The sequence below is a fragment of the Diadema antillarum genome, unplaced genomic scaffold (assembly GCF_040938485.1).
Source record: "Diadema antillarum isolate AM-2024a unplaced genomic scaffold, OU_Dant_1.0 seq00000908_RagTag, whole genome shotgun sequence".
NCBI lineage: Eukaryota > Metazoa > Echinodermata > Echinoidea > Diadematoida > Diadematidae > Diadema > Diadema antillarum.
Window position 1 is genome coordinate 603,231 of NW_027271765.1, and position 22,269 is coordinate 625,499.

Sequence of the window (22,269 nt, forward strand, 5' to 3'; positions counted from 1 at the left end):
ACACAAGGAGGAAGAGAATATCTAGCTGACATGCAAAGACAAGGACCAACAATCGCCGACGTCACAGATGGGAGTTACGATGTAAGTGTACACTTGTAAGAGAAGGCCTCAACATTACATACGTGTATTAAGGGTTTTAAGGACATTTAGTTATACATGTATGGCGTTCCGGGTAATAACTCTCTCTCCTGGTAACTTAACCATGAATATATTATAGTTGTGACCCATCAGTGTTTACAATTCGTCATTGTAATTGTGGGTTCTGTCCATCAGTAAGTCTTCGAACCTAGAAGCGCCATTCAACCTGTCCCTCTCACCAGTCTGCTTTTCGTTTTCTGTTTCCTTCCTGGAAACCGATACGTATCTGAAGTTTGTAAATGCTCTCGTGAACTTCTTGAAATTAAACTGGATTTTCAGAAACTTATAGTGGACAGGTAAAGGTTTACACTCCCGTCTAATTCCATTTTCAGACCTCAGATCACACTACCGGCTCAGAACCACCCGAAACTCCAGGCGAAGAACCCGTTGTGTCGTACTTTGACACTCTTGAACTTGAGCTCACCCTATTCCAGCGATTTTCCATCGGCGTGGAATTTCACAACCATGGGGAGCCCTTGGAGGTGGATGGGCCATGGTCCGCAGTCAAGACGGCCAGCTGTCATGCTTTTTATATGATTGTTATGTTTAGAGTAATGTTATTTATTGACGCATATTCATGTTACAAATTTCATTTTGATGTATATTATTGTAAGTTACAGTGCACAGTACTCGGCTGTTGTGTAATCCCGCTTTATACGAAGCACTCGAGTCTGTGTTAACAAACCTGGAAGAAGATCACGGTTAAGAGAGGGTTGATGGCAGAATTTTTTCAGGTCTGAAATAGCTTCAGAATTCACTCATTTGCACAAAATGTGGTCACAGAGGAAGGGTCATCTCGGACACTCGGAATCACTGTGAAGCCAACCCGTCCTCAGTGGACTTTGCTGCATGGACCACTGGAGCTAAGCCAACAGCTTCAGCATCCCGAGAAGTTTTCGCCGTAGCGCCCTCTGCCGCGGAGATGCTGGTCGCATTGTGTGAATGACGTGCGTGCTACGTGGGCGTGCGGTTAACGATCCAATTTCAAGCTAACTGGAATGTATCAAAGGAGCGGGCTTCATGTTGGACATCCCCTGATCATGCTCTGTGATTCTGTGTCCATTTGATTACTGGTCTAGTGACTACAGTGAATACATTTTCCTTAAAAAAAACAACAACCCCCCTCCCCCCCCCCAAAAAAAAAAACAAAAAACAACCAAAACAAAACAAAACAAAAAAACCCAGAAAACCAAAAACAAAGAAATTATAAAAGATATAAGCTCAAAATATAATCATAATTGCTAAAGCACATTTAAGTGTTTGCAATATATAAGAAAGTCACAGCTATGCTTTTTGCTACAAACATATTATGCATGATGTGAAAAAAATACTTTTGATTCAGAATCAAATGAATTATTATGTGCAACTGTTTGACAATCTAGATGGAAGAATTCCATGAATTTGAATGAATTATTATGTGGCAATAAAGAGCTATAGACAGCGAATATCCACTCTGCCGAATTGCTTCATTGAAATATTATTTTCGTTGTACCTGAAATTCCAGGCTGCCAATTTTAGGATGACTTCTGCCATTTGATTACCTTTAAGGACTTGAAGAGTTAAAAGCATTTATTGTTTCACAGACTGTCTACAAAACCTAACCAGTTGAATCTGCCACTTTCAAATGAGCACAACAGACAGACACACCCCCCCCCCACACACACACTCACTGACAACCAAACACACATATGCACACAACCCTGTGAAACTAAAAATGTTCTGAGTGCACTACACACTTGATCAAAATCAGTGATGCAAAGAAACAAAACACAAACAACCTACACACATAGACAAAAGGATAGTGAAGTGTACTATTTACTCCCGCAATGCTAAATAGTGGTAAAATATACATATACCTCCTTGCAGGATGCTATTTATTGTTTGTTTTCTCATGGAAGTATTAAAGTTGATCCCAATTTTTTCACAAATGTGTTCACAAATGTGTATGCACAAATGTAATCATCCACTCATATTGCAACCGCAGTTTTATGCAAGTGACAGTGCTTGGACGTTGTACCATGTCAAATGGCACAGACAGAAGCCAAGCACAAAAGCTTTTTTATCGCCCCTGAAATTGTTAAAGGACAAAAATGAAAATACTGAATACAAGATTTAGAAGGTTTCCTAGCACACATTCAACAAACAAAACATGTGCTCAGTCTAAGAGACTGAACAACATCAGCCTTTCATTTACTACAAGGTGTTACAGTACTCCGTGACAACATCACTGTTCATTTCAGTGCTTCCCTATAGGACTATGAAACCTGTGCATTTAGTAATAACTAAGCGTTATTGTTCTGCTTAACATGATTATGCACAAGCATACCTACTCTTGACCACTAAAAATACCATACAGGGGGAAGGGAGTGCAGAACTTTTTTTTTTTTTTTTTTTTTTTTTTTTGGGGGGGGGGGGGGAACCATCGAAGCTTGATACCTCCCGGCTTGCAGCCACTCCCCCCCCCCCCCCCCCCCCAGCCCAAGCTCTAGTTGCAGTCACTGCTACAACAACTATTCATGCTCACACTTGATTTGATTGTCGAGTTGCCATTGCTGGTAGCCAAAATCGCTTCAGAGCCCACTAGAAGTGCAGCACTATTTCAAAACGAGCCCCAGATACTGCTTCTTGGAAGCATAATCATAACTGAGAATAAAAACAGCAATTCTGTTCCTAAGGTGACATAAAATGGTATACAGTGTACATGTATTTTAATTCAGAATTAACACCCTTAAGATGATTTTTTTTTCCACCATGGTCAGGTCAAAATATTTTTTTTTTTTCTTTCTGAGGGAAATAAAACATCAATATTGTATAACAATAAATTGTTGGGATGGATACACAGGAGAAATTGCACATAACAAGATCTTGGTATATCGTGACATATAGTGGCTGGAAGCAAGGATATTATGGGAAAATTTGTGACAACTGGACCTACATTCATTTTTTGCAGCGTCTCACAGTATTGTCCACTTAATACCTGAATATTTTACCATGATTCCTAAAAAGCTTCTTTCGCATGAACATGTCACAACAAAAATATACAGACGTATATGTAAATGCAAATTAGAGTCATCACAAACAAAAAAGAAAAGAGGGAAAGAGAGAAAAAAAAAGAAGAAAGCAAGACACCAATACTCCACACCTTACACTTCGTTGAAGGATAAGCCCCAAATGTTTTGACACAAATGGGTACCCTCATAGCTACGTTTGTCCTTATACCACATCTTTAGCATTGAATGCTAGAAGTAAGAATGGTTGGGCCATGCATGGATACAGGGTTGACCCTCGGAAAAGAAAACTTCCCGATCATTGGAGGGCTGGCATCACGGTTCCTACGCTCTCGCCGAATCCGACGCGGAAGCCGTCTCCCTGGCAGTAACCTGGAGAGTGGAACGATAGAATTATTGCATATGGACATTGTGGGTCTCATTTCAAATATGTCTTGAAATCTAAAGTATCTCATAAACAGTCCGTATTCAATATTGTCGCATATTTCAGCTGCAACATCTGATGGTACATGTTAAGATTGCTATGCTGGCAATTACTGCGAGGTAAAAGAATGATATTACATATATATACCTTGTTTTCATGACCATGTTAGAGTGTTGATTTATTGGTTGCCAAAAGAAACAAACAAAGGGGGCAAAAGAAACCAGGAAATTAATGTTTCATTTTAATAGAATAATCCCTGTGCACCTGTTTTCATGTGATCTGCTGAATTTACAAGATGACAACATGAAATATCAAAGTGTTTGCGAATGATCTGGATTCTTTTGTTTACACATATGTACTTCTGCCACAATCTTAGCAGACACTGAAGGTGCATCATGGGAAAGGAGATTCACAGAGACTTTGACTTCCTGTTGTTTTAAAATGGCAAGTAATCTGGAGCATGGCACAGAGCTTCATCCTATTCACTATATTGTAACCACATTACATTTACATAATTATGTGTATTCAACAATGCATTATTCTCAGGCGAGTGGGATATTTCTCAATTTGAAAAGGGGACAGAATGTTCAACAGGTGACTCCCGTTATAACAAATTCCTCATGTCCAACAGCTTTCCTTTGGTATATTGAAATTTCGCTATGGCCAAAGAGTAAATTACATAAAGACATACAGAATATGACTTTGGGACTTGAATTTTTACATCGGTGTAATGAGACATTTGTTATAACAGTGTTTGTTACAATTGAGTGCACAGTAGTACTGTCCAATATTTATAGTTTGGAAATACAAATGAGTGTCCCAGGTATATTGTTTAGCTTCGGAATGCTGATGATGTTTTGTACAGTGGACTCCCGTTATAACGAAATCTTCAGGACTGGCAGTTTTCTTTCATTATATTGAAATTTCATTGTAACTGGATAAATAAACAATTTAAAAAAAAAAGAGAGCGAACAATGCTGCGGCCTAAATTCTTACTTTGTTAAAAGTGGAATTTTGTAATAATCGTGTTCGTTATAACAGGAGTGCACTGTACACCCATCATGTGTGCCTGCTAATGGGGTAAGATGACATTACAAGGGTGCGACTTGAGGTTGGTCAGACTAACTCACCTGAGAGGATCACGGTGTCGCCGTCCTTGAGGAACTTCCTCTTGTTGCCGTTGCCGAGGTCAACCTCCTTGGTCCCCTTCCAGCACAGCTCCAGCATACAGCCATAGCTCTCTGGCGTCTGGATAAGGGGCAGGGATTGAACATCAATAAGAGTGTGATGAACACGACCCCAAAAAGAAAAAAAAAAATACAGCATTGTTTCGGGAGGATTTTATTGTTCACTGTGCGGAATTCCCTTCATGAAGCTGTTGAACAAAGTTCATCAAATCCGCTATAAATGTTCCTCACTCAAGACTGTGGACATTTATATCCTTTGATATAAACTTTGAAACTAAATCAACCCACTCTCCCACAGACTTGCTGAAATTGAATGTTTCAGAGCGGTTGCACACGTATCGTATTAATTAATAATTCATCGAAAAAAGACCGAAGAAGGGATTGATTTCTTTCACTATAAGAGTTTGTCACACCATACATCAGGGATGTACAGTCAACCTCGCAAAAAAAAAATGAATAATCATCTGAGTCAAAGGTCTTTTCAAGTCCTCTTCTCCTTATATTCTATTGATTTTAATCCCTAATTAAAGTCACATTTTCTCTAAGTCCGAGTTATTTCTTCAGTCCAAATTGATTCCACATAGGCAAGGTTGACTGAATTTGGAAAAAGTCCATGACATAATCATTTGTTCTACTTCATTGTTGGTCTCCAAAAAAATTGGTGGATCTTCGGGGGGTATCTACCACTGGGGGGTACTGGTGTTTGTTACTCACTGGTCCACTAAGAGTTCCTGTCCCCATGAGGTCCCCAGGCTGTGCGTTGCAACCTGTGATGGTGTGATGGGCCAGCTGCTGCTTCATGGTCCAGTACATATGCTGAAAAGTCCAAGCAAACAGAGATGGTGCGATACTGAAGTTATTACTGTATACGCCATATATTTCGTGAGTCTAAATTTTCGCGAATTGTGAATTCCCGACAATTTCGCGAGTGGTTAAATTCGCGATCGTAGAGTCACTGCACTGCACGAAGAAATGTACACGTGTATGTCACATTCACATCGGGATTAGAGTCAATATTTTCGCATGTCTTTAATTTCGCGAATAGCACCCAACTCGCGAAATTCACAAAAATAAAAACCTCGCGAAATATTCGGCATATACAGTATTCACACTGACAGTGTGTCATAATCACAGAATGCTTCCTTTTGTTCAGACTATAAAGTAATATTTCAGGCCTTTCTCATTGGCAAAAATTTGCGTGGCCCCCCTCAAGAAGCTAGGGCTATAGAATACCAAAGTGTGATGATGACAGCCATTTATCGCCACGGAAACTCGTTCTAAACAACCTCACCTGACTCGAATATCTGTGGACACTGTTGTTGCTAACCATGCTCACACCAGGTTCTAACCTGGTGTGAGCATTATCACTTCTGTGACATTATCACTTCTGTACTTCTACTCCCCTACATTGGCTCTTACTCCCTGCCTCAGCCTCATCAAATTTTCACAGTGAAGTTCAGCTCTTAATTAATCTGTTCTTACTGGCAATTGGTATAAGTGGGCTAACACCACCATCAGCCTGTGATGGGACAAAATATAGGTTAGCAAGGTCAGCAAAATATTGGCAATGCTAAGGCATAAACAGCAATGCAAAGTTTGAAAGTCAGGATAGGGGGCTCAGGAAAGCACAATCTAAGCACAATCCTCCGTAAGATATAATGTGTTATGTATTCTGCAGCACACCACTCTATTGACTGCACACTGGATTCAATCTTTATTGCAATCCTTGACATCAAACATGCATGTGTGATCTATGTGACCTACTGATAGAATTAGGACTAAAATGCAACTTCCATTGTACCTTAAAGTTTGATTTTGAAACAACTGCTGGCTCAACCATGTCAGCACCTAAAGAGAGAGAGAGAGTGAGAGAAATAAAAAGACAGTGAGCATTGGTCAGCATGAAAAGGGCTCAGGGAATCACATATTACCTGATCACATGGTATTAGACATAATAAATCAAAAAGAACCAAAAAAAAAAAAAACCCTACACAAACAACTTGCCATTAATACAGAATACATCCACATCAAAATAAGAAGTCATTCCATAGTTTTCAATAGATATTCTAAAGGCAAATCAATGATGACATTGTGTATCTCCAGACAGAAACTGAATTGCAAGACTTGTATATTCTTAAGCTCCTATTATGACTAAAAGAGTTAACTGAAGCACTAAATACTTATGTATCTGAAAATGCCAAATAATGGTACAATTTGTATAAGAAGAAAAAAATCATCCTGAATTAAGATGGAGACATTTGAGGACCGAATGAGACCTTGGTGTTGATGTTGCCATTTTATGTTGTCATCTCATGTCTGGGAGAGAATTCGAATCTCATGCTCAACTTGGCTGTAGCTAGACTCACCTTTAATAGCAGCACTAATGTTGATGTCAAAGTTGAATGGATCCTCATGTTGGAGGTAGGCAAGAGGCGCAGGGTCCTTAGGGAAAAAAGAAAAAGGAAATAGAAGAACATTGGCACTTGATACCAAAGCATTATCTTTTAAATGAACAGTTGAGGCAACTTTTATCAAGGCATATGGCAGTCACCAAAATACCTTGCTATGACACAATATCTGGTGCAAGGAACTGATACGTGACTTTGAAACGATATTTCAATTCTTTGAAAAAGACAAAAGACAACAAACAAACAAACAAACAGAGGAAGCCATATTTGTGAAAAATAATGAAACAGTAAGAATCTATACTATCAGTGTAATCTCAAGGAAAAGAAAAGAAGAAAAAAAAGATTTACTCAAGGAGGTTAGCATTTAAGTTTAGGTTGTAATTTTGGCTGTCCATATTGACAGTAAATCATACACATCACTAGACTAAATAATCGGTACTGATGTAGGGCATGTTCACACTTGTCACTATAACAGAGACTCCAACCCAAAGCACCTTCTGATCTGGAGATTCTCCCGCCTGAAACCCCTAGCAAACGGGAGACTCCAACTGGATGTGTGCGAAGCGTGAAGTTCCTAGGGTTCTAGATGCTTTCTTGTGCTATCTAAGGCTTATTTTTTCAACACACGATAGAAATAAGTAAGAAATCCTTTCCAACGGGAGACAAAGAGCCAGGGCGGGAGAAATCAAATCTCAAACGGGAGAACGGGAGATTTTGGAAAAATGGGTTTTCGGCGGGAGATCTCCCGTCGAAAACGGGAGAGTTGGAGTCTCTGCTATAAGTCAGTTTTATCATGGCTGACTGTTCACAATTGTCCCCTTCTCATGACAAATGGGGGGGGGGGGGGGGTGGAGGAGAATGACTGGCTATTACAAGGCACTTGGATAGCACTACCATAAACCATCCACTCGGGAAGAGTGAAAGTAGTTTATGTCTCCAACTGTGATATAAACAGCTGTGTGCATCACTCTCTCACTAACATAGAGAAACTGGAGGAGAAAAACCACTTTGTGTGTGTGTGTGTGTGTGTGTGTGTGTGTGTGTGTGTGTGTGTGTGTGTGTGTGTTGGGTGGGGGGGGGGGGTGGGTCTTCTTTCGGATGGGGAAGCAAGTCTGAAGGTTTATTGCCACTTGGTATGTTATCAGATGGTCTACTTCCCAGTTCGTCTATCACCACTATGGCTACGCTCATTTGGTCTACTATCAATTTCGTCTACTGCCCGTTTGGTCTAATGCCCAGTTTGGCTAATCATCGTTTCGTCTAATATAATGACCAGACGGTCTAATTGCAATTTTGTCTCCTTGGATTTTTCCCACTTTGTCTAATGAAATGTGGGTATTAGATGAAATGGGCGTAGCCCATTTGCAATTTTGTCTCCTTGGATTTTTCCCACTTTGTCTAATGAAATGTGGGTATTAGATGAAATGGGCGTAGCCATCTGAAAGTAGACCAACTGGTCGTGAGGCTAAGTGGCAATTGGACAAAATGGTCAATAGACGAACTGGTTGTAGACCGATTGGGATTAAACCATGTGGGTTGAGACTAAATGGCTATCAGATGAAGTGGGAGTAGACCAAGCGATAGATCACCAGTCTGAACACAAAAAATATTGAACTCCCCCTACCTGAACATTATTGGGCACAAGGAAAGGCTCGAGGGCATCTATGGTGACGACCCAGGGTGAAACGGTGGTGCCAAAGTTCTTGGCAAGGAACGGTCCCAGGGGTACATATTCCCACTTCTGGATGTCCCTGGCTGCATGTAAAGGAGGAAGGAGAATTAAGACAATTCAATCACTCCATACTGTAGCGTTTTGATACTGGAGTGCTAAGATAATAATCAAACTTTGTGCTGTTTACTCTCATGACCACAAAATCATCCATCAACATGCATGGCAATCAGAAGGTTTGCATATATGATATGTTTACCCTTCATTGGTAATAACTTGAAATTATCCACTAGAAGAGCAGGGAAACACTAATAACATCTATGCTTGAAGCCTTACAATGCTGAGACATTTACACAAGCACACAGGTTTCAATTTGTGCATACTCATTATTCACAGTGATATGAGGTGCCATACATTTCAAACACAGGAAAAATAGACGATTAACCTTATTCATGACCCATCCATATAAATACTGACGTTTACTCAAAACATTTTTATTATTGGCCATAGCAATTAGAGATAGAAATTATACAACCACCAAAAAAAAAAAAATAAATAAATGAAAAATACATTTGTTTTTCCTCCTCTGTTTCCATCTCCCTCTTTATCTCAATCTCTCTCTCTCTCCCTTTCTGTCTTTCTGATCAATACAGCTCAGATCTATACACTGTCTCCATAACCAATTCCTCAAGACCCTGCTACACAACTAGAATCATATAAACCCAAACATCACACCCGAGGAGACAGTCGTACTTACCACTCCAGTCATTCATCAGTACCATGCCAAAGATGTGCTCGTGAGCGCTGCCCACCGGTATCGGTTCCCCCAAGGCATTGCCTGGCCCTACGAAGAAGGCCTGCGTCCGACATAAAGGCATATCAAATGGACATAGTTTACTTTCGTTCTAAGGATTTCCTAGGTGCAGAGGCCTCACTGACGTTACTACAGGCTCAGGTAAGATGAATACCTTACAATTTCCCATTGAATGTGTATTTGTTGCAACAGTATAGACATGTTTGCTTCAATTTGTCAGAACTGGCAAATATGCAAGTACTAGTACTGCTGTACTTCACGTAAATTACAATATGTATGAAGGATGTGGTTACTGCTGAATAAAACAAAAACAACTGCTGTAACACCATTAATTATCAGTCTACACTTTATAGAGGTACATCACATCTGCACTGTAACAAGGTGTACTGTCCTATGCACTCATGTTCTTCCTTTTTTTTATGCCTCCGCCACGAAGTGGTGCCGGAGGAATTATGTTTTCGGGTTGTCCGTCCGTCCGTCCGTCCGTCCGTCCGTCCGTCCGTCCGTCCGTCCGTCCGTCCGTCCGTCCGTCCGTCCGTCCGTCCGTCCGTCCGTCCGTCCGTCCGTCCGTCCGTCCGTCCGTCCGTCCGTCCGTCCGTCCGTCCGTCCGTCCGTCCGTCCGTCCGTCCGTCCGTCCGTCCGTCCGTCCGTCCGTCCGTCCGTCCGTCCGTCCGTCCGTCCGTCCGTCCGTCCGTCCGTCCGTCCGTCCTTCCGTCCGTCCGTCCGTCCTTCCGTCCGTCCGTAATGAATTTTGTGGACAGGGTAACTACCAAAACCTTTTGAGGTATCCTAATGAAACTTGGCATGTATGTGTATTAGGGGGTGAAGTTGTGCCTATCAACTTTTGGGTGCACATGCTCAAGGTCAAAGGTCAAAAGGTCAAGGTCAAATGCTTAAAATTTTACTATTTCCCCCATATCTATGCAATGCCTGAAGATATTTTCTTGAAACTGAGTGTATACATGTACTACCCAATTAAGATTCTCTGGTAAAAGTTGGGGGTCATGAGGTCGAAAGGTCAAAGGTCAAAAGGTCAAGTAAAATGTTAAGATTTCACTTTTTTCTCTGTATCTTGAAAATTGTTCAAGGTATCTTCATGGAACATAGTATATATATGCATCTACTGACTGGCAGTGGTTATCTAGGGAATTTAGGGTTCATGGGGTCAAAGGTCAGGGGTCAAAGGTCAAGGGCAATACTTCAGAATTTTACTATTTTCCTTATATTTATGCAATGCCAGCAGGACTTTGTTTTTAACTTGATGTATGCATGTATAACCGAATAGAGATTCTCTGGGATTTTTTTTTTTGCCAAGAAGGTCAAAGGTCAAAAGGTCAAAGATCAAGTGAAAGTGCTGAACTTAATTCTTTCTCCATATCTCGGAAGTGGCTCAAGTTATCTTGAAACTTAGTACATGCTGAATTTATGTATGTTCTGCCTGACAGTGATTTAACGGAAATCAAAGGCCAGATGAAAATGATAACAATTTACTGTTCATACAGAAATTGCGCTTTTTCTCCATACCTTGAAAATTACTCAGTGCATAAACTTATGAAATGGTCAAAGTCAAGTTAAAGTTCTTAAATCCCCAAATACATGCTCTCCTATTCATCCATGGAATTATTAAACATAGGTCAAGGAAGGTAAACATTCAATACATTTGTGACAAACATGTCATTTTAATATTTTGCCAATTTTGTGAAAATGTAATCACACATTGTCCACATGTACTATAGACCTATTAGGAGAATCTTGCATTATGGCGGAGGCATACCAGTCGCCATAGCGACATTTCTAGTTTAACCTAAAGTAGATGATTATCGTATTAGCAGCAATGCTATACTTCATCATTCATCGAACGGACGCTCTTTTATCTACATGTATATTACCAGCAGCTATATTACTTGGGGAAACATGAAAAATGCTCAGCATGATGAACTGGTTTAATAGAATGCTATGCTGACAGGCCTTACAGCATCACGTAACTCATCACCAATTCATACACCCATTCATAATACGTTTAAATCTGGCAGAGAATTGCCATGTATCATTGTTTAGGTCAAAACTATACGGCAAGTGCCATAGTGAAGAGTGAACTTGATCGCTTCGAATTTCTTTTTCACATATGAAATTTTAATGTACATGTCAAGTTTCAGCTGCCCCATGTGGATAAGTGTGGTTTATTAAATTATACTACCTGAGCTGTAGCTGCAAGCTTCAGTTGCTATGCAAGTATTTGTTCTATACAAATGAAGGCTTCCTATCCCTGAGAGTTTAGTGTGAACTCTCAACAACTTTGTTTGCAAGTCTTAAATTTGCAAGGCAACATTACTATTACATTGATACTTTTACTTTTCTCACAGACCAAATATGAAGAATTACTGCCACTAGAATTGACTTTAAAGTTACTCTTAAAATTACCCATGTACTGATAGACAGCAACGTGGCAATGCAATAGAAAAGATCACATGAAAATGACATAATTCTTACCATTTCAAGCTCAAAATCCATCAGTCTGCATGGTGTGAATGCTGGGGGCTTATCTACGGAAAAAGAAAGAAAGACATTAACTATTATAACAAACCTTTCTGATATGAGCAACTGATTTTTATATGACAACTAATGGACACATTTTCATTTCGAATTATACAAAATATCAATATACATGTATTTCCAATATTGTCTGGTAAGCAATGTTTCAACCCATCTATGTACATACTGGGAAGGAGATCAATTACATTATCACTGAAAATGAAGGAATATTCACAATTCTATCATTTTCTATTTCTATTCTCGTATCATTTCAATCATATTCTAAACTGTTTGCCGATACTATTTCATTCTTTTCAAAACTAGCCTTGTTTACTAGCCCGCAGCAATACCAGATGTTAACACAGTCATGCAAATTCCTTGCAGTGGTCAAAGTTCTCAAAATTTCAAAATGAACAATCTGTACATGGTTGTTTTCAAGAATGCTAATTTGGGAGAACAGCAGAGGCAAAATATAGAAGATATAATGGAACTACATGTATTATTATTTGCACATACCATCTGGTTTGGTCTGTCCACGTGGGCGACGGATGGGAGTTCCAGATACAACCACAGATGAAGCCCGACCGTGATATGCCACTGGAAGGTGAGTCCTGCACGTTGAAATTTTAGCACATTCAACACGTAAGGGGGTTAAGTGTCTCAATCATTTAGTTAATATACACCATAACTCTTTATGTTCCTGGGCTAAGTTGAAATCAAACATAAGTCTCCAAATATTCAATTTTGATTGGTTGATATCTGACGTAACGTTTGATTGCATCTGTTTATGCAAAAGGGTCATGGTCTTGATTTTGTTTTCTGAGGACAAGGGTTAGGGTTATGTCTGTTGGTAGAATCAACGTTCAGATTAGCATACAGTTGTTTCATTGGATCAATTGTTGCAGGGCCAAATGTCATGGAACTAACTTCATCACCTTTCATTTAAAATATAATCTCAGAACAAGATGTTCTGTGTATATCAAGTTAAGAAGCAAATGTGCTGAACACTGTGTTATTTTACGTACGAGTACAATCAACTGCCTCATTGCAGAAAAGAATATCAATATCCTATATTTGAAAATTATTTCCTCATTTTGATTTTTTTTTAAAACATCAGCACAAGTTTTTTTTTTTTCTTTAAAGTTTGCAAGCAGTGGTTGACATGGCATGGAAATGACTGCATCACTCTCTCATCCTTATTCAAACGATGTAAAGAAAAAAAAAAATCCCACACAAACAGGTCCAGTGGCTACATCTAAACTCATAATGGCGTGACACCAGCAAAACAAAGTGAGAGCAATGCAACAATGCTTTCCTCACAAGGAAAGCTGCAGCTTACATAAAGGGGTTAAGAAGTGATGGCCTGGCTTCTATCCACATGCAGTCTACACTTGTTATGTCGCATGATTCCTTGCACACTGAGATAATTTCCACAAGGATTGGGATTGATCCCAAACCATCACCAGTGAAGGAATTTCTTACCAATTCGGCTGGAGGGCATTATCTGGTCCTCGGAACATGGTCCCAGTGTTGGTTGCGTGGTACTTGGAAGAGAAGAAATCTGTGTAGTCACCGATCTTCGCAGGAACATGCATGGTAGCATCACTCTGTGCAACAAAGGCTCTGCAATGTTCATTAACAAATGCAAAGTGGAGCAGAGACACATTATAATCAACATAATAAGCGTTAACTTTTCTCGGTAAAAAGTGAAAACAAATATCGACATCCATAACAAAGGCAAAGAAGGGTAGTGATGTAATCAATCAGTACCAAAATCGTCTCGGAGGAAGTGATAAATGCGATTAATGTTTCTATCACCTTTTTTCTCTCTACTTTTTGAACAAAGAGAATATATGATGTACCACAGTATGGTTTCCTGCTTGTCTACGTATCTAAATGCATGGTGAGAATCATACTTTGTTTAAACACGTCATACAGTCAGGCTAATAAAGATATCTCAGATGTCAAGTGCATTGGAACTGCTTTACTTTTGATATTCATATATACATTTTCTTCTTCTTTTTTAGGAGAAGTAGTATGTATAAATACATATAGATGACAATTTTGGGAGCTGAATTTTTACTTCGTTGTAACAAGAATTTTGTTGCAAGTAACCATGTTCGTTATACCGAGAGTGCACTGTAACCACAAATTATAGCTTCACTATAAAAGTGGCAGAAGTCTTGCAGAGGCTATGTGAACACTTTATTACATGATTCACAGTTCAAGCCCCCCTAACCTGGCTCTGAGGTCAGCGTTGTCCCGCAGTGCGGCTTCGTCGGCAGACAGCAGCCTCTGGAGGGTGGCTCTGGCCTCCTTCCAGGCAGGGCGACCAAGGGCCATGAAGCTGTTCAGGGATTCCTTTTAGGATGAGAACATGAAGATAACAAAAAACATTAGTTAAGGTAAGCTGCTTGCCATGTCTCACAACAATGATTCACTGAATGTTTTGTGGTTGTTTTGCACCCAACACGGAGCAGTGACATTTCAAACTCTATTTGATTTTGCATATAATTCGTAAATTCGGGTATAAAATGACCATCAATGCTTCAAGTCATGGACAAATTACCACAAACATGATTTGCACACAAAATGTTGCTCTAAAAATGTCTCAAGTATCATTTGGACAGTAACTAAATGTCCAAACAAAACGTGGATTATGTTGTGGACAGTGTTTGAACAAAATTTGATGATAGTCACAGGGTAATAATTTCTTACAAGCATAGCTTTGCTGGGGGGGAGGAAGGGTATCGTGTATATCAAAATGATGATGATACAAGGGCGGCGGAACCGGTGTCACCTCTTTGCACTGAAGACCATTTTTTCATTTCTTTTCTTTTTTTTTTTGCTTGTTGTTTTTTTTTGGTTGTGAGAAAGATGTGCTGTAGACTTTTTTTTTTTGCTTGTCAGGTGAAGAAACCTGGAAGTGGCACCCAATCCAATGTTATGCCGAAGGCCTCTTTTTACTCTTTCTTTTTTTTTTGCGGGGGAGGGGCTTGTTAGCTCATGAAATCCGGAAGTGGGCCCCCACTTTTGAAAACGTGGTGCCGGCCATGTGTTAGTAATGATTATCTACTAGTTAGACCAAACACAGTTTTCTTGTCTTTTATTTGCTCACAAGCTATTGCACATATCATGTGTTCTGCATGCACTTCCACAAGTAAAATGAATGCAAACACCAGCATTAAATCAAGTATTGTATCTAAAGCTATACTGGGACTATAATGCTTGACTGCAACAACAGCGAATTCACCTCAGTGAAATGTATTGTGCTCATAGGTACCAGCTGAAGCAAGAAAAACCTACGAAAATATCTTGCTAAAAAGGTGAGTGGGAATGCATGGTTCCTTGCTTGGGGGGAAAAATGCAGGTAGTGGATGGGGAGACAAAAAGTTACTGGTGGGTTTGTAGGCAAGGTGCTACCTGCATTGGGGACTTTCACTGATCTACTTGCACTAGCAGTGTAAACGACACATTGATTTCTCCTTATGCTTAACTGTTGGGGGGAGGGGGGGGGGGGGGGAACCAGGCTGGGCCCAAAGAAGCCTGAAAAGAGAAGATATTAGGGACATGCCTGCGCATTAAAACAATTCTTTGACAAACAAGTACTGGTAGGTTAGTAACATTAAGAGACCCTGCTTGTACCCTCCTACACACTTGTAGATCAATAGCAATGTGCCACACAAATTGCTAAAGAAAATGATACCTGTAACCTGATCTTGCTAATTTGCAATATTAGTGCAGTATTTTGGAGGTAACAACTCTTGCTCCAGCATTTCTTTACTGTTTGAATTATAGTTTCACTCCCAACATTTCAAAATACAGCCTTTGAACTTTTTCTATGGGAGTTCCAAGTAGTGTACACAAAATGTCTTGTCCACTGCCTTTTGCAAGACACATTTTCAAGACCAGGTTCTCAGACAATGCCAACATGCATGAACATCAATTTTGTTTATTGACCTTTGTCCTTTCATCATGTTGTTATTAAATGAAGAGGAACGATAAACATAGTAAACTGACACTGAATAAAAATAGGGAATGACAAAGGAAATGGAAGTGACAATAACATACATGTATTTATTAGCACCTAAGCACATAGAAGTAGAAGTAAAGGGATTAACTATTCAAAAATATACAGAAAAGTGCAGGATATATACAGAACACACTGTGTTTTGGCCAAAGATGATGTGTATGTGTACAAGTAAATGACGAATGTATGGCAAATGTATCATCGAGCACTATCATTAAAGGACAAGTTCACCTTCATAAACATAAGGATTGAGAGAATGTAGCAATATTAGTAGAACACATCACTGAAAGTTTGAGGAAAATCAGACAATCCGTTCAAAAGTTATGAATTTTTGAAGTTTTTGTGCAGTAACCACTGGATGAGAAGACTACTGCAGTGTATGAATAACTTAGATGTCACATGCGTACAACAATATAAGGAAAATATAAAGAGAATTTCACAAAATGCCATCTTTTGAAAAAAGTACACATTCCCCTGACTCGTTACTGACAAATGTTATGGGTAATATTATTCCCCCTACCTTTAGAAAGAGGCAAGTCAAGAGCTCTTTTATTATGCGAAAAAAGTGAAAATATGTTGAATTTTCTTTTACATTTTCTTTATACTGTTGTACGCATATGACTCACAAGCTGTAGTAGTCTCCTCATCCAGCGGTTCCAACACAAAAATTTTAAAAATTCATAAATTTTGCATCGATTGTCCAATTTTCCTCAAACTTTCACTGATGTGTTCTACTAATATTGTTGCATTCTCTCAATCCTTATGTTTATGAAGGTGAACTTGTCCTTTAATGTAGCTTGTAAACACACTGCTTATAATGAGACCTGGGTGAGTATAGGATGCTGTCACATCTCGGAGGCAAAGGGGTTAAACTAAAAGTACAACATATCACATTTGTTTGGGCTGCAGGTTAATTATTAGTCTTACCTCTGTGAAAACCTCATTGCATTCAGAAAGAATGGGTCCACTGAAGAGATCCTTGATGATGGAAAGGTCCAAGATCTGGTCTCCAATTGCAACCCCGATTCTCGGTTTTGCCTGCATAGGTGAACAATGTGTACCAGATCATCAACATTTAGGCCTTTCTTCTCTCTCTCTCTTTGAGATAGGGATTTTTGCCATGGGGAAGGACAAACAGAATGATCAGGTCCATCAACAAGTTTCTAATAGTCAGGGAAGAGTAACTCACGTCAGTTTGTCATCTCCTAATGCTTAGTAAACTAGCTCTGATTAATCTCAAAAACACCACTAATAGAGTGTAAAGTAAATAAGCTTCCTTGAATTCATACACATCACCAGCCCAAGGGAACATCAGGCAGCTACTCTGAAAACAGAAAGGATGAAAATGTATAACTTTTATAACTATTGTAAGTTAAAGGGGATGGCTAGTAAGCGATCAGTGGGAATCAGGGGGAATGCTGGGAGATGATTGTTCCAATCCTTGTGGGATTCATTTAAGAGTACATTACATGTCTACTGTTGTGTGAAAATTGTTTGCTTCAGAACGGTCTCATATTCAAGTAATGTGCAGATTAATGCCCCGTCACTGACCAGGCACGCTAACCTGGAAACATTAAACTGCACATTACTTGAATATGAGACTGTTCTGAAGCAAATAATTTTCACACAACAATAGATATATAATGTTCTCTTAAATGAATCCCACAAGGATTGGAACAATCATCCTCCAGCATTCCCACTGATTCCCACTGTTCAGTTACTAGCCTTCCCCTTTACACCATGGTATTCATCTGTCCCAATGGCAAGAAAAAAAGAGTGAAAAAGATAAAAGGAAACAAACTCAAAGTAAAAACTTGGGATATTCCATGGATGCAGGGATGAAAAAAAAAATGAAACAGAGCAGTCTGAAAGGATTGTCATTTGCATCAGCAATGAAAAACTAGAATTTGTCGCCATGAACCCTGCTACAGTTGTATGTCGGAGAGCGCCAAAAAAAGCTCACAATGCAATTTCATTGTAGGCTCTTACTACATCCGTAACTCTACATAGCTCAAGTTTCCCTAGTACCCATGCTATTTATTTTTCTTCATTTCTTCTATTTATTTATTTTTTTTGCTGAATTGTACCATACACCAACTTATATGGCACTCATTCATGGCACTTGACGTGTCATCACCCCAGGCCAGGATTGCCCCTTCTAAGAGCAGACAAGTAATTATCCAAGTCATAGTGTCAACTATCTGTCAATATAGCTGTACTGGCAACAGCTGCAGAAGTCACACAGCTTATAGCATACAATTGATAGACTTAGTATCACGATTCTATCAGTATGATCAACATCTGATAGAGGTGTACATTTGCAGACTAACCAGTTGTCATTGGAGAGTCCAACATACACTAGAGGTACCTCGTCATTCTAGAAGCATCAATATTGTAAGTGAAGTCTACAGCATTTTTTTTTTTTACTAGTATCTAATGTGACCCATTTTGATTTAAAAAAAAAAGAGAGACTAAAGACCAAAGTGACAAATCATCTCCAAGAATTAAAAGCAAACAAATTATCATCTCCAAGAATTAAAGCAAACAACCCACAATAAATCTAATCGTTGCATCTTTTTGGATGTGACATTCTCTGAAGCTTGTTGTCAATCCATTAATATTGTTATAGTTATAAATGTTTAACAGAGACCCTGAGAAGACCTGGGCCCCGTTTCATAAAACTTGTTAAATCAATAATAAGTTATGATGGTTGTTATAAGCTACGGAAATCCTAGACTGAAAGATTGGTCTGCATCTGGTCGTCGGGGATATGTTCCGGGAAGACTGCGTCTGGCTTCACAGATGCCGTCCTATACCAAGAGCCAATAAAGTCAAAAAATGATAAAAGACTCCTCTGGACAGACAGATTTTTCTGTCTACTGAAATCCTCGCATCTGACTGGCTCAGAGCAAATTTGTCAGAGAAATATGTGATGTGGCAGTTGTATACTAATAACAAGTTTTATGAAATGGGACCCAGGTTCCTCTATTATCATTTATGAACATTAATCTTGGCCAAAGCTAGTTAGGGTCTAAAGTTATACTCAACCAAATTATGGGTCAGATAAATCATCTGATTCCAAAAATGTTTTCACTTGAGAAGATGAGCACTACACTACAGTGTAGCTGAGAATGTCCTGTTTACAGAAGTCCAGACCAGAGTCTATGATTGAATGGATACCCTCATACAGCCTCCGGTTTCCTGGATGATACTACTAACGTTAGATCTACTATTACTACCTGTACTTTATATTTACAACTTTTCTTTCACTTTGTCTCTGAAACTAAGTTTGGAAAACTTTCCTGTAACCAAACCCACAGGCCGATTAGTGTACTGATGAGTGATGTACTGTGCACCGGGTAAGATTTTCCACTATTATTGGGTCCTATTGGTTACTCAGTATATGACGCTTTACTGGATGCAGATACTCCAACTCTCCCGCTTTCAACGGGAGATCTCCCGCCGAAAGTCCACTTTTGTAAAATCTCCCGTTCTCCCGCTTGAGATTTAATTTCTCCCGCCCTGGCTCTGTGTCTCCCGTTTGAAATGATTTCTTACTTTTTGTCTTCGTATGTTGAAAAATAAGCCTTAGATAGCACGAGAGATCATCAAGAACCCTAATTATTAGAGTTTCTAGGGCCCAAGCGGGCCCTGGACCCCGGCCACAAGGAACTTTGCGCTCGTGATATGCGCTTCGCGCACATCAAGTTGGAGTCTCCCGTTTGCTAGGGTTTCAGGCGGGAGAATCTCCAGATCAGAAGGTGCTTAGGGTTGGAGTCTCTGTGGATGGTTAATGGAATGGCATTTGAAAGGAACTATAGGAAAAATCAGTGGATGGAATGACAGTTGAATTAGGATCCAGGATTCAGTACAGTAGGGAAAATCAATGGATATTCGATATTCATGATGAACTCACATTCGCCGCTGTAGAAAAGACTCCGTAGGGAAGGTTCTGAATGGGGAACTGGCAATCAGCACCATACTGAATGAAAGAAGGCGCCATTATTATGGTGATCACGGTTGATGTAGACGCGTCTAGCTTGAAGAAGAGTAAAGGTGAGCCCCAAAGATGTGGTCAGCACTTTACAGACAGGTGCGAAAAGTGTGAGATCCTGCTCGCTCGTGCACGTCGCACAAAGTAAAGTGGGACGAGGATAAATTTACAGCAGCAGCGGATTGGAGCTAGACGGACGGACCTTGTGCTTGAGGAACTCGGGATTATCGGATGTGCGGATAGATCGTTATGTGGCATGGATGGAGAATGCAGCTAGCTAGCAAGCTAGATAGCTGCGTGCATGGCTATGGAGTGTGCATGTGAGCAGCGCAACCCACAATACCCTCGATGACCTATGGAGTGCAACACGAGACTTTCTTCTGTTTGTTTTTTTTTCTAATGAAAATGTACTAGTATTCAGTGTCACAATAATCTTCTAGTTATAGCTCCAAGTGCCGGTACATCCGCATGTAGGATGAAATATCATATCAACGTAAAAAGTAAGGAGAAAATGCATGACAGAAAAGCCCAACAAAATCAATATAACGTCAGGTCTACACACCGCTTGGGTGAATCAATTATAGCACGAGTTCTGGCTAAGATATCTATTTATGCTGCACATTTGCTATCAAACCCATCCAGAACAACGCCTCACAATAAAAGCAAGTGCTGAATAGATACTCTGCTTTATAAGTATGAGATGTTATCAATATGAAGTTTTCAGCATTATTCTGATATAAACATGACAATAACAAATACACGGGCTAAACAGACTAATTCATTTAACTATTTGCTCTTTTATCTTGATGGCAAAAGACATGCATTTGTGATTTGCTGTCTTTTCTAATACTAAAATTGATATATAATTAATTTCAGTTTTGATTACCAAACTATGAGGTTGAAGACATGCATACAAGGAAAATGTTATGCCGTAATATTGCTGAAATACATATATTTCTGAATATATTGCTGAAACTGGTGGCACTACATCGTCCCCGATTCTTTTATGAAGTACAGTGTACTGAAAATGTGTGTGTTTGCCCTTTTTAAATGTGAGTTTGTAAGCCGGAAAGCAAACACAATGACCGAGCCAGCATGGGCCCTAGCATTCCAGTGAAGAAGTTTTTTTCTTTGTGGGTGTGTGTGTGTGTGTGTGTTAGTGTTAGTGCGGGTGCGTACTGCGTGTGTGTGTGTGTGTGTGTGTGCGTGTTTGTCACAACTCATTTTCATAATGACTTCCGGTATACAATACTCGGTCCAGTGTACTAAGGTTTTTCGTCGGAAAATTCTGTGGATAATTGTTCGATGATGTAATATACAATATACAATATCATTTTTCATTTTTATCATTGGGTAATGTATAGGAAAAAGCATATTGAAAACTTTCGGTCATCTGCTCTTGCCCATAAATCAAGAATTATCTTATAAGCTTACATACTTGTACACACCATTATGCCTATCTTATAGGCATAACAAATGCCTAATGGTGTGTCAGTTTGTAGCGAATGGTACAATTTGTACTAGAAAATTCTCAAAATTACTTTCGCTTTCCATACACCTACGGCCGCGTGATGACGCGAAACATGCGCACTGCACGCTGAGTTTTCTATGCCTGTCATCAAGGTAGGTACGCGTGTCGACTGCACTGATCTCCCACATCAGTGGTCGACTGTCTCGACCAAAGAGGTCTCGACCAATTACTAAGTAAAATTCGGCTGTGCTCACACACCTCAAATTTTACCCAATCAAAGTTGCATTATGTGCACACGCCTACATTTTTGTTTCCGACTAAGTTTTAAGACAGCGAACAGTGTTGTTGCCCAGCTTGACTGTTCGAAGGGTTATCACGGTGGTGCAAATATTTATATTTACAGCTCCATTTTACCATTTCACAGTGGCTCTGCTGATCTTCAAAGAATCAGAACAGTTACAGACCGAAAAGAAAAATTCAAAACGTATTACAATTATAAGTATTATTGTTGATTTTTTCAGTGAGGGATGTTTTGGGCTCGTTAATTGTATGTTTTTTGTTTCCTTTTTTTAACATTATAGTCCACAAACTTAT

The 22,269-nt window shown here is 39.5% G+C and overlaps 1 protein-coding gene across 1 annotated transcript; it reads right to left on the bottom strand.

Moving 5' to 3' along the window:
* Positions 1 to 3,078: 3,078 nt before the first annotated feature.
* On the bottom strand, positions 3,079 to 20,327 carry LOC139741179 (fumarylacetoacetase-like). Its single transcript, XM_071651772.1, has 13 exons — positions 20,127 to 20,327; positions 17,138 to 17,248; positions 14,420 to 14,541; positions 13,663 to 13,803; positions 12,697 to 12,791; positions 12,139 to 12,191; positions 9,592 to 9,691; positions 8,790 to 8,920; positions 7,124 to 7,199; positions 6,559 to 6,605; positions 5,472 to 5,573; positions 4,701 to 4,818; positions 3,079 to 3,518 (listed from the first exon to the last, which is right to left on the bottom strand). Exons 1-13 carry the CDS (start codon positions 20,211 to 20,213, stop codon positions 3,445 to 3,447), a joined length of 1,257 nt encoding a protein of 418 aa, XP_071507873.1. The 5' UTR covers positions 20,214 to 20,327; the 3' UTR covers positions 3,079 to 3,444.
* Between the last annotated feature and the right edge of the window lie 1,942 nt (positions 20,328 to 22,269).